At 30.9% G+C, this 13,145-nt stretch overlaps 1 protein-coding gene across 1 annotated transcript; it reads right to left on the bottom strand.

Annotated features, from left to right (window-relative positions):
• Positions 1–9,768: 9,768 nt before the first annotated feature.
• Positions 9,769–12,234, bottom strand: LOC105343559 (uncharacterized). Its single transcript, XM_011450965.4, has 6 exons — positions 12,052–12,234; positions 11,483–11,666; positions 10,933–11,160; positions 10,599–10,680; positions 10,281–10,391; positions 9,769–9,854 (listed from the first exon to the last, which is right to left on the bottom strand). The coding sequence occupies exons 1-6, from the start codon at positions 12,142–12,144 to the stop codon at positions 9,773–9,775; spliced, it is 780 nt and encodes a 259-aa protein (XP_011449267.3). The 5' UTR covers positions 12,145–12,234; the 3' UTR covers positions 9,769–9,772.
• Between the last annotated feature and the right edge of the window lie 911 nt (positions 12,235–13,145).

Here is a 13,145-nt window from a genome sequence, read left to right as displayed (position 1 = left end):
GTAAAATGTATAAGTGAAATAAATGGTATTGTGTTTCTCTGTATTTTTAAAAAGAAAGAATAAAACTAAAAGGTGAAATTATTTATACGATGAGCATCAAGTACATGTATGTTCTTGTATTGCTGTCAGCATTTGGAATCACCAAACTTAAACAAAGCAGGTCATTAGTAAACGAAAAGTTTTATATTTGTTTTGTTTTTAATTAAGGTCTTCCGTTTCCAACGGAAGACCTTATTGTTTTCGTTTGGTTTCTTTTTCCATATTATTATCATTTTTTTTCCAACCAATTTTGTGTACGCGATTTCTCTAAAACTACTCCACCGATTTACATGAAACTTTCAGGTCTGATGGATAATGATCTGAACCTTATTGGAAATTTTTCTTAATGATGACGTCACTTCCGGTTTTGAGTTATTTACAATTTAACGATTTTCAGAGGGTCGGCTTGTCCAGGGGTAAACTCCGAAACGATTTAAGATATTGAGTTCAAAATTTCAGGTATTATAGACAAAAGGTTGTAGATCTGACATGTGGTATATATATTTTCCTATGACCAAAAGCGCCGAAGCTCGCCCGAGCTCGAAAATTACAGTTAAAAAAGCGTCGTGATTTTTCGTGGTTTTCTTTTAATATTTCTTTCCTTGATTGTATTTTGTTATAATATGTAGAACAAAAAATCTTTATAAAGTCAAGAGCTTTCATATGACATCAAGAAAAATGGGCTGGCCCTTCAAATAAGGGGCTGAGGGGGCTCTAAAGTCTTTTAATGATAACTTTTTACTGTGAAATATTTTGTGATACGTTATAGAAGCAATTATGTTCATTCTAACGTTATCTAGCTACACATGGCAATCATTTACTCATATGTTACGTAATTAGGGATTTTAAGGGGCCAGAAGTCCAAAACTTTGATGCTCAATATCTCAAAATGGAGGATAATGTTGATAAGCAATATTGAACAGAAAATGCTCAAAATATTGAGCTTAACAATCTACAACCATAATTTCTTTGTTATGCGGCCCCTAAAAGGAGTTACAGGGTTGGCCCCTAAATCGACCCTTTCAAGATATCTCGAGAACGGTACAAAATTTGTAAACACTTGTTGAACAAAATGTGTTTGAATTGATTAGAGCTTTCATTTGAAATCAAGAACTAGGGGCTGGCTCTTCAAATAAGGGGCTGAGGGGGCTCTAAAGTCTTTTAATGATAACTTTTTACTGTGAAATATTTTGTGATACGTTATAGAAGCAATTATGTTCATTCTAACGTTATTTACCTATACATGGCAATCATTTACTCCTTTGTTACGTAATTAGGGGTTTTAAGGGGCCAGAAGTCCAAAACTTTGATGCTCAATATCTCAAAATGGAGGATAATGTTGAAAAGCAATATTGAACAAAAGATGCTCAAAATATTGAGCTTAACAATCTGCAACTATAATTTTTTAGCTCACCTGAGCTGAAAGCTCAAGTGAGCTATTCTGATCACATTTTGTCCGTCGTCCGTCTGTCCGTCTGTCTGTCCGTCCGTCCGTCCGTCCGTCCGTCTGTAAACTTTTTACATTTTGAACTTCTTCTCTAAAACCGCTTATCCAATTTCAACCAAATTTGGCACAAAGCATCCTTATGGGATGGCGAATATAAATTGCAAAAATAAAAGTCCGATCTGTATTCAAAGCGGAGAAAACCTTGAAAACTGTATAAAAAGGGGGGTGCATTTTTAAAAATCTTCTTCTCAAGAACTACCGAGGCAAAAACAACGTAGTTTAGCATAAATTATCCTTATGGGAAGGAAAATATAAATTGCAAAAATTAAGGTCTAATTCAGTTTCAAATCTGAGTTATTACGAAAATAATGATAAAGGAAAGGCGTGTTTCAGCTTCGGTTCGGTTCGGCATCCGGTAAAATGGGTAGGCAAGACTTGGCCTGGTCAAAACAAAAGATTGGCAGTTATTAATCTGCCAATCTCATTAAAATTTCAGGATATTTGATGGACCAGTTATATTTGTATTCGCTGTAAATATTGCCGCAAAATAATGCGTATTTGGAATTGACGATTGCCGATCTGCCCCGGCTTTTATTTTGCCACGGCCCAGGTTTGCATACCCATTTTACCAAGACTCGTATTCCATACTTCTAAAACGAGGTTCTTTGTTTAAAGCAGCCATGACATTATACGAAAAAGGGTCGATCTGACTATGATGAATTTGCTTGTTATGCAACAGTTCGTGTATGAAGGGAAATTTTTGAAACATGCAAAATATATTGGTGCCGATTTTGTGAAGTAAATTGAGGCTAAATATTTCAATGCGTTGACAGATTTCACACATGACGTTGGTGTTAGCTTGTTCTGATTTTCGTTTCGTTTTCATTATTTATGCTTTGTAATTTAACCTGGGAACTCTCGTATTTCGTGATTTTTACGTATCAATTCAAACAGAGACTTCGGTAAATCAAACAGTTAACTGTTTACCTGCGCAAATTAAGCAAAATCTGATGTATCAAAAAAGTACTGAAATACAATTCATTCTATCGGTAATTCGGCATTATCTTTTGCGTAATGGTAGATTAATGCAATAGGTTTTGTTGAGATCATTGCTCGGCATTTTCTCTAGTTTATTCAGTTTAAATAGAGTTTGATATCGCTGAAGGAAATATGTAGGTATATATACATGTATATATATGATTCATTTCGAAAAAATAAATTGTGTTTTTTTTTTGTTATAGTGCATGCATGTTTCTTGTGTTTAATTGTTTACAATTTCTAACCATATTTGAGTGTTAAGCTTCGAATTATAAGCAAGATACAGAGATTTGCTCACAATTCTATGTTTGTACACAGATCTTAAAAACTAAAGATTAAAAAAGTAAAAAATTTGTCAATATTTATTAAGAAAATTTTCAAAGTCTGTTCTTCCAGAAACCAATTTTAACAACTTATTGTATTGTAAACTTAACCTTTTTTCGTCATCATTACTCCTACTGTACATGTGATCCTTGACCGTGTTTGTGTACATTTGTATAAACTGATTTTGAACCTTAAATACCAATGAACTGGTCTTGAGTGAATAAAAGAATTGAAAATCTTAGGCCATTTTTTTTTTCCATTTTAAATGCTGAATAGGAAATACCAAGTTAAAAATCTTAAAGCTGAATGTAATAAAGTCATGTCAACAAAATATGACTCAAACCTAGGAAAACTGTGAGCTCAGTATCTTGCTTATAATTCTACGATTGACGCTGACATTTTGGTTGAACAATAGAAATTCTATATGAATTAAAGTATGTTAAATACTTGTACAAACAAAATAAAAGAAAGATATTCTGTATATACCTACTCTCTGGGGTCCCCTCATTATACTTATAAATAATGTGAAATCTACATCAATTTTGATAGTTTTTCAGACACGAGTAAATAAAAACGACATCTTTAAAACAGTTTCCATAGTTCTGACACATTTCTGTTATGGGGATAAAATAATTATCGCTATTCCTAAGAAAATATCACAGCGGAAAATTATCCTGGTTTGTACGCGAGGTAAATAACAGTCATTTAATTATAATGGAGAAGACAAATTAAATTTTTGAATGTTTTAATTTGAGGAATTGAGCACATTGAGGTACAATTTTCTTCTTCACATCTATACATGTAGGATTTTTTAAATAAAATACAATAACTATTATATATTTTTTTTTAATACAATAACAAGTAAGTAGTTGATGAAACAAATGTACCTATATGCTCTCATATATTTTGATCGCTTTACAAAGTGGGGGGGGGGGGGGGGAGAACGAAAATATAGGGAATTGGAAGTTAACAACTTTTAAACAGTGTACCCCTACCAAATGTTTAGTTTTATATCTTGCGTAGGATTTTCTTATTCTGGTAAAAAATAGTATTTCATGAAGTTACAATGTCAATGATTACGTGTATGCAAAAATAAGTGTAAAATTCGAATACTTGACAATATTTATTTTTTGTTATTTTACCGAGGGACCATATGGCACAATATCTTTTGAACGCCCGTTGTTGCTCAGGTGAGCGATGTGGCCCCATGGGCCTCTTGTTTATTATGCTGTCCCTAAAAGGATTTAGAGGATTGGCCACTAAAACGACCCTCTTAAGATATCTCGAAAACGGTACAGAACTTCTAAACACTTGTTGAACATAATGTGTTTGAATTGACAAGAACATTCTTATGGCATCAAGAAAAAGGGACTGGTCCTTCAAATAAGGGGCTGAGGGGGTTCTAAAGTCTTGTAATGATAACTTTTTACTGTCAAATATTTTGTGATACGTTATAGAGGCAATTAGGTTCATTCTAAGGTTATTTACCTATACATGGCAATCATTTACTTCTATATTATGTAATTAGGGTTTTAAGGGGCCAGAAGTCCAAAATTTGATCCTCAATATCTCGAAATGAAGGAAAATTCTGAAAAGCAATATTAAACAGAAGATGCTCAAATAATGTAGTTAACCATATATTGTTTTTTATCAGGACTCTAAAATGAGTGGATATCAAAACGATATTCCCCAGATATCTCAAGAACGGTAACCAATTAAAAAAAACTTATTAGCGGTACACAAAAATACCTGCAAGAGTTACGCGTACAGTCAACAACTTTGCGCATTTTTTCTTCGAATTGCCGTAGGTGCAAAGTTATAACTTTTTCTGAATTGTGTTAGAACTATATAAAATTGACATTATATGTTATGTTCATTAGTTGAGAAATTGTGATTTTATTGATTTGAGGTAAACATTACTTTTTTAATTTCTACGACTTTTTTTTTTACAAACGTTTTCATATATTTGAAAGAAAAAGAAATCCTAGGGCAAACATACAAAAATAATATGGGGAAACCCTGAAAGTTTAGCGCTTTTTTAAAAAAAAAAAATTACGCTAGAGTCCCATTGTAAAAGTTCATAGAAAAAATTGTTAACTTTTGAAACGATCCCTAGGAAATCAGGGTGGTAAAAAAATATTTTGATCTTAAAATAATTCGTATACTAGTAAAACTATATGAAAGAAATCATCAAAATTTCTAGAGTAGAAATAATTAGAATCAATCTCCTTAAATATTTTAGAAAATTTATTCCTTTCTTCATCCATAACTTTTTTGTCTCAAAGTTAACATATTAGAAAGATATTAATTAAAAAAAAAAAAATTATTTTTGTAAAAGAAAATGGGGAACATTTCTCTAGAAATATCTTAGGGAATGTTTGTCCTGTTTTGATCCAATTAAATAATTGCAAAAAGAAAGTTTCCGATTTTCAAATTGAAATGACAGATAGAGAGTTACAATAGTTTCCTGCAGTTTACGGGGGTTCACGGGTTTTTTTTTTATCTACGATTAAAATACCGTACACTGTGAGAGTCGTTTTCCCACCTAAAGTATTACGTTTATTCAGAGTTTCAGTTTTCATAAACAATGTTTTAATGAATACCGATTGTAACACTTTTTCATAGACATTTTTTTAAAGTTCAACAACTGAAATCAAATATTGTTCTAAACAGACAAAATAACAATGTTTTAATGAATACCGAATGGTAATACTTTTTTTCTGGTTTCTTTGATGAAGTTATGCAATGATAATTATTTTTTCTTTTTCACGCCTTAAATTTTTGGGGAGCAATATAATCATAAACATAATTGATCGTGAGATTTAGAGGTTGTTATGCATGTTTTGTTCTAGTGAAATATCAGTTACATTTTAGGATAAATGGCTAACACGCCAAAAATTTTATTTTGAAAAATATACAAATTCAATTTCAAATAGCACATCGCTAAAATTTGAATTCTTGTCTCATGTACATAATTTTATCTCTAAGAGAATGCTAAAGGAAAAAGTTACCATAGACAATTAATGTTTTAGAGTCTCTATCAGTCAGCTTTTTGTGATATCTTATCAAAAATAGGTCGAATTTAGAAAAATTTTGTAAAGGAAATTCGGATTAAATTAAAGTAAACTTTTATGTTGAAACTATTTTTTGCAATATACAGTAAGAAAAATACCCTTTTTTCACTGTTAACCACTTGCATTTATAATTTGTAATAATTTTAAAATGAAGAAAATCTTGGTAATGGTGTAAAATTTTGAGGACATTGCAAGAAAAAGTGGGTCATTATCCTAGTAATTTGAAAGCTTCAGTAGTAGGGTAACAATGTAAAATTCTTGGGGTTTTTTTGTTCTCATTGGTGGAGTTTTTGCGCCGGGCCCTAAATAACCGTAATCTTTAAACTGGAGACTTGCGTAATATTTAGACTCAGCACTTAGATATAAGCCCTTTTTGGTCATTGCACGCGATTGCCAAGGAAATGTAATTCTGGGCGGTTTATACAGCTGTATAGCTTTCAAATCAACTATCAATCCTAATTTTCTGAATTGTTCTTGAACTATTTGAATCAGAAGTTTCACCAGTATAATTTTCATTTTATTCATTTCATTTAGTTTCTAAAAGAATCGAAGTTACTTGATCATGACTTCATGATTTGCATAAAAACGGAATTTTATTGAGATATCAAACACCATTAAACTGTTTACTCTTCTGGTGTCAACTATAAAAACAGTACAATTTCGTACTTTGTACGAGGTCTGCTTCCCTGGAATACTTCACAAATCTCGACGGGCCCACTTGTCGGTGGGCTAGGCACGTTTCCTTACGTGCTTAGATTTGGGAACCACGGTATCCTTTGACCTCATTTTAAGTACACACACAATTTCGATCATTTTTTTAAACCTGAATTTTTAACCTAAATACGGATGTGTCAGCTCATTATTTAGGAACCCTCAGCACATTGCACACATGCAGTTCATGGTACCTGTGAGTGGTTAGAGAGACCTCCTCATTTGATGGGATTTGGGGGAAGTTTAGGTAATCATTTGTAATCTTACCTTTTATATTAAAAGACTGAAAACTGAATTCACTTTAATATTTTCTTTTTAAATAAATGTTAGGATTTTTATTCGTCTTTAATAATTCCTCCGGGGTACAAATGGCTTATACCCTATTTTGACATTGAGCAAGGTGGACGTCTGTACATTTAGCTCTCAGTTTGAACAAAAAATCGTCCATCCGAATTTTTTCAGACCGGAAGCTACATACCTGCAGCCAACATTAAGCTAGATAAACTAGAAATACACATTTAATTGCGATATTATCTTAAAGTTAAAAAAAATACCATTTGAGTATAGAAGGTCATGGTATAGAAAAATATAGAAATGGCCAAAATTTAATCCGTAAAAAAAATGTTATTTTTGTTAAAAGCTCAGTATATGAACATACGATTATTTCCGAATGTCTTCAAAAGTGAATATGGTAAATGAAATTTCATGCGCGGATCAAGAAATATTTTACGACGGAAAATTTTCTTTGACCGCAGATGGGGAGGGGGGGGGGGGGTTCCGAGGCCTATTCATAGTCATTTTTTAATTCATGTGTTTCATGTGTTTAAGGTCCGGACCCAAACCCCTTTCCTTCCAGACCCATACATACATTTTACATGTATCTTACATTTTATCTGGGATCCCTTAGATTGCTGCAGTCAATTACTAGCCCCATTTACAGTTTGTTTACATGGGTACAAAGCTGCATATATAAATCAACAGTTAGAGAAATTGCATCTATATATTTTTGAATTGTATCACTGAAGACAGAGACATAAATAACTATTTATGTCTCTTTATATGAAGCTATGAAGAAGGAATCACGCCGTTTGTGGCCAGTAATCGAGCAGTAACTAAAGGAAACAAAGGAGAATCGTAATGCCAGTCGTTATATTGATCAGATGGTAATAAACCTATTTATAAAATGAATTATTTTGACGAAAATTACACAATCTGTTATGTTTAGTTTATAAGGTACCGTTTATTATTATTTGGCTTACCTAAAAAAAATACAATATTTGATTTAGAGTCCAGACAAAATATTTTAATGTTTTATTATTTCATTTGGACAACGTTTACCGTATAATATAGGTGATATTTGTGATGTTTGCCCGTGGTTAATATAATGAGTCGGGCCTCTTATCTCGACGTTAACTTGAAAGTCCGATAACTCGATTTTTTTTTTACCTGAACAAAACGGAACATAGTAGGTAATCGTGTACGGACAAAAGTATGCGTTCAAATGCGTCCCTCCTGATCCTTTGTATTGTTCATGTAATAAATAATTGTTCATAAATCACCTTGTTTTTTATTTACCCGTTAGTCTTATAGTCTCATACAGCTTAACCAACTGTTAACGCTTACCAAGAAATGTAATTCTTGTTTACATATCACTTAAAATATTTTACAACAATTTACTGTTAATTCAATATTTTAGACTTCTAATGTATCTTTTTAAACATAAAAACTTTACAACAAATATTTGACTAGTTGTTTCATTCATTTGAAATCACATAAACCAAAATCCTTGAATCATGAACTTGTGAATTAAAAATAACTTAATCTTATTAAAATATTGTAAACTGACCGAGTTTATAAAATGTTCAGATACCATATATATACAGTCTGAAGACCCATCATGATGAGGTCTGTCTCCCTGGTAAACGCTGAGTGTAAAACTTAGTTAACGCGTCTAAAAAGCCGTAACGTAAGTCTCAACCACGGTGTCCTTTGACCTCTTTTGCTGAATAATTTCTTTCTGATTTTGATTTTTATGAATACAGTCATTAAGTATGTTGATTTGCTTTGTGGAACTATTTTTGTTGGTTACATGATTGTAACTTTGTACAATGCCAATGCCATGTTTTTGTGTTTCCTTGCAGTGAATGGATTGTGACAGCTATAATTGTTAGATTTTGATTGGATTTTCAATTGGACTTTAAAAAGGCTATAAATTATATATCCACAAACGGCTGAATTTTTACAGTATAGTAGTTTAGATACTGTATTTCAAAAACAATTTCAACAAGATGGGATTATTTTTTAAATCAGTATAGGGAGGACCAGCCTCTCAATTTAATTGAAATATTTTAGAATAGTTAAATATATAATATTACATGTAGTATACATAGATTGAAAATATACATTGTATACATCACCAGATCATATACATATATAAAGTATGTGTTAAGTATTTACATATATTATTTTTTACATGATGAATAAAAATTGAAAATGAATTTTTTAAAAATACAAACAAAAAGATGTTCTGTCGAAACAAATACATCGACAATAATTAATATTAATATTATTTGAAATGATTTATCTATAGTATGAATAAAGTCACCACCTAAAACTAGTTATAAAAAAAAAAATATATATATATATATATATATATATATATATATATATATATATATATATATATATATATCTGCATGTACATCTAGTTGCCTAAAAAAGTAGTAGGCTAAAAACACAACTACACATATTAGATATATAAGTGAACTTGTATGTTTGAATGCTTAACCTACTCCAATATTACAACTACACCTGTGTTTTATCCAATTTTACAAGGTTTTGAATATGGAACCAATATCATAGACCGGCATTACATGTACATTTAAAATCTGCTGATAATTTATACAATTGTAACCAAATATTTGATAAAATTTAAATTAATCAGATGAGTTTATCAGCTGTTTGAATATTCAATAATTATTCTATTTTAGAACTGCTTATACTTTAATTCTATTTATCATACAATATATATTCATTAATCGTTATTGAGATATTTTTAACAATTGTTATTATGAACCTAGTTGTTATAGATGTATGATGCAATATACAGCTTGTCATTTTTATCCTTTTTGTGGGGTTGTTATATAAGCAGTAGATTCACAGAGAAAGTAGAATTTTGTCCATCCTCTTCCTTTCTTAGATCACCGATCACATCTTCTTCCCTGAAATAAGACATCATGTTATTTCATTTGTTATAAGTATTTTAACAATAAAATCAATTTCAACACATATTTGCCATAGTCCTGCTATGTCTAATTTAGATTGTTTATAGATACTTATAGTGTTGAATTCCCTATCAAAAACTTACCAGTATAAATTGTGTAAATACATGTATTACTCTGAAGGATTGAAGAAAGGGGTTCTTTGTACAAATGAATTACCTCCAATTTTGAAATATTTTGTTTAAATGTAGCAAATAACAATAGTTTTTTTTCTCAAAAGAAAATAATTCTTAGCAATGTTATGCAAGTTTCTTTGCATTTTTTCCATTTTATGAAATGTTTTGTTGATATGCTTTATATAAAATATTTTGTCGTTCATGGATTTACATATCTTGATTTTGAAGCTACATAAAACCTATGATCTACCTGAGTTCTTGTTTTTCAAAGCAAACATGGATATCACTGGCAGATTTCAGAATTTTTGCAGCCAGGAACTTTTTCACCTCTCTCACTGTATCTTCCTCGGACAGCTGTAATCTGATTAAAAACAACAACAGCAAAAATTCTTCAATTAAAAAAGTAAAAAATCAAAATGCTGTTGTTCTAAATATTAAGCTTGACATCTTTTAATTACCAATTACAATTTTCTGTTATTTCAATTTTTCCTACATTTTCTTGTCACATTAAAGATGTTGTAAGTTTTTCCATAAAAATAATGAGAAAATTCCGAAGTCAAGCACTTACTCCACACTCTGCCTGTTGGCTGTAGATGACAAGTTGTTTTGGAGTCTGTCCTCTGGAGTAATCTCCCCTGAACTATCACCACCTGATAAATTCAAGACGAAAATCTTACATTTGGAAATATTTTCCTTTTATTATAAATATACAAAAACATATACATGTACACGTTAATTTTTATTTGCTTCTCTGCTTGTATGCATGGAGTTTTCCAAAAAATAAAATAAAAAATTAAACAGCTGTAGTACATTCATGGGGAAAACCCCGTGCTGCAAGACGGACTAAATTATCTTGTAACCATAATAGTTTAGAAGTGTTTTGTAAATTAAAAATGCATTACCTTCACTACTGAAGACCAGGTTATAATACACATTGTTTGGTTTTCGGATTTGGGGCCAGGCGTAGTCATTTCCTTCCTCTTTAGACATAGTCGGCAGAACTCTCTTTCCGTCAGTGTTCTTATTCCAGCCAATGCTGTACACATAGAACAATTTCTTGTCTTTAGCTCGAGGCGGACCATGTGTCACAATACGAAACTTGTGCTGGTCTTCCACGGTGGGATTTGACTCTAGTATGGAAAAAAAATAGCTGTTATCATATTATTTCAGATAATTAGCATCAACACTGATTTTTGTTGAAATGTTAGCATAATTACATCATGGTACTTCATACATATGCACAGGCACCTAATTACTTTAAAAACAAGCAGTATTTGTTAATTTAGTCAAAACAGAGTTTGCTTCAATTCAATTTTTTTTTTAAATGTTATCAAAAACCTCAATTTTCTTATTGTATTGGTGTAGATCAAATCATAAAGTCAGATAGAATATATTTCAATTATATTTCACATATAATATAAGAACATTTTTGTTACAATGAAAAATTCCTACTTTCACTGAAATCGTTCAGTCGTGCATGATAGAAGTAGTTCTGTTTGCCAACTTTTTCCTCTCCCTGGAATGGACGCTCAACTCTCCGGGATTTGTTGGCAGGTTCCCCCTTGTATGAGCCATACCGGTATCTCACCGACCCATGCTCTACATCAATCAGGACTGGGGTGTCGATTTTGTATTGCTTCAAATGAAATACGTACATTAATGGTAAATCAACATGGATAAATGAATTATTATTATTTTCTAAGTCAGTATCATAAATAAGTCTTTGTTCTTTATTTTGGTAAATTTTCAGTTTATCATAAGTTTGTTTATTAAAAAATCAGAGACATATAATTACAATGCATGCATGAATACTGCTTTAATTTCATATGTATTTATTTTAAAGTTGTGTGGGGGATTAGTTTTACCATAAAAGGAGTTTCAGAGTAAGCAATAATAAAAGTTGATTTCTTTTAAGTTAAAAAAACGAAGTTAGTAGATCTATCAATGTGTCATAATATAATCGTGTTTACTCCGAAACGATCTCTCAAAAAAAAGAGATAAACAAGTTTCTTTCTACTTACCTTACGATCGTGTTTAGATAAGTTGTCTGTGTAAATAAGACGAGGGTTAGCAGTGACACCCTCTGGAACAGACGAACTTGCTCCAGTACCCATATTTTATCTAGAAAAATGGTACACAAAATGACATTTTGATTGATGGATTCCTGGACAGTCAAGTGCGTCTTTGACAACAACAATTCTGAATGCCGATCCCGATTGATTATATACTATAGATTATTTGAATACAATGAATGCGTTTTTAAAATAGGACCATTTTAAAACTATATTTACCTCCTTAGACGAAGAGTTCTGTGTAAAAATACTTTAAAATGTTCAAAATTTAAAGATAAAATATTTGGATTTTTTCTTTACCAAAGAATATTTTATAACCATAAATATCATTATTTAAACAGTTTTAAGGCAGATATCTAATGAGTAATTTGTTGACCACACAGCCTCCATAAAAAGATTAGACTTAAAAGAAAATATGATTCCTGTTGGTCTAAATGGTCAATGGTATAAAAAACTTCGTTATGGATTAAAATTTATAGAAATACAGCAGTACTGTTTGCAGGTAAAAACGAGTGGCTAATGCAAAGCGGTTAATGGCTGTACAATTTTCATTTTGTAAACTTTGAATTTACTGGGAGGGTGTAAAAATGAGACATTTGCAATCTGTTATATTTCAAAGTAAGTATTTATTATAAAAGTATATAATTAAATTTATATCAGACTGCACATTAAGATACGTACATATACATGTTTTCACACTAGAAACTTGATATCTTTTTAAAAATGTCAGATATCCTTAAGACTAAGTTCTGTTTTAATAATAAACTTCAACAGTGTTGAAAATAACTCTCTCATTTTATCAATAAATGTACATCATACAGAAACAGTGCACTAGCTTAATTGTCACTGAGATTTTTTCCCATCTCATGTAAATGTGAAATATAATGATATATCTTTCAAACCGATGTGTAATAAAAAAAAAAAAAAACAATACCTCTGTTTATGCATATATTTGGCCTTTGCTAATTATTTTAGCTTTGTTTATGGCAAAAAATGTTTGTAATTGTATTTTTACATACATGACAGAAAATGAACGTATTTTT

Source organism: Magallana gigas, chromosome 7, assembly GCF_963853765.1.
Source record: "Magallana gigas chromosome 7, xbMagGiga1.1, whole genome shotgun sequence".
Lineage (NCBI taxonomy): Eukaryota > Metazoa > Mollusca > Bivalvia > Ostreida > Ostreidae > Magallana > Magallana gigas.
This window is presented reverse-complemented; position numbering and strand designations above follow the sequence as displayed.

Excerpts from the sequence above, each read along its gene's own strand:
- LOC105343559 (XM_011450965.4), bottom strand. The coding sequence starts at position 12,144 with ATGGGTACTGGAGCAAGTTCGTCTGTTCCAGAGGGTGTCACTGCTAAC. Across the intron at positions 10,392-10,598 it reads GCCAACAGGCAGAGTGTGGA|ATTACAGCTGTCCGAGGAAG; the intron begins GTAAGTGCTTGA and ends GTTTTTAATCAG. Across the intron at positions 9,855-10,280 it reads TTTGAAAAACAAGAACTCAG|GGAAGAAGATGTGATCGGTG; the intron begins GTAGATCATAGG and ends GTCTTATTTCAG.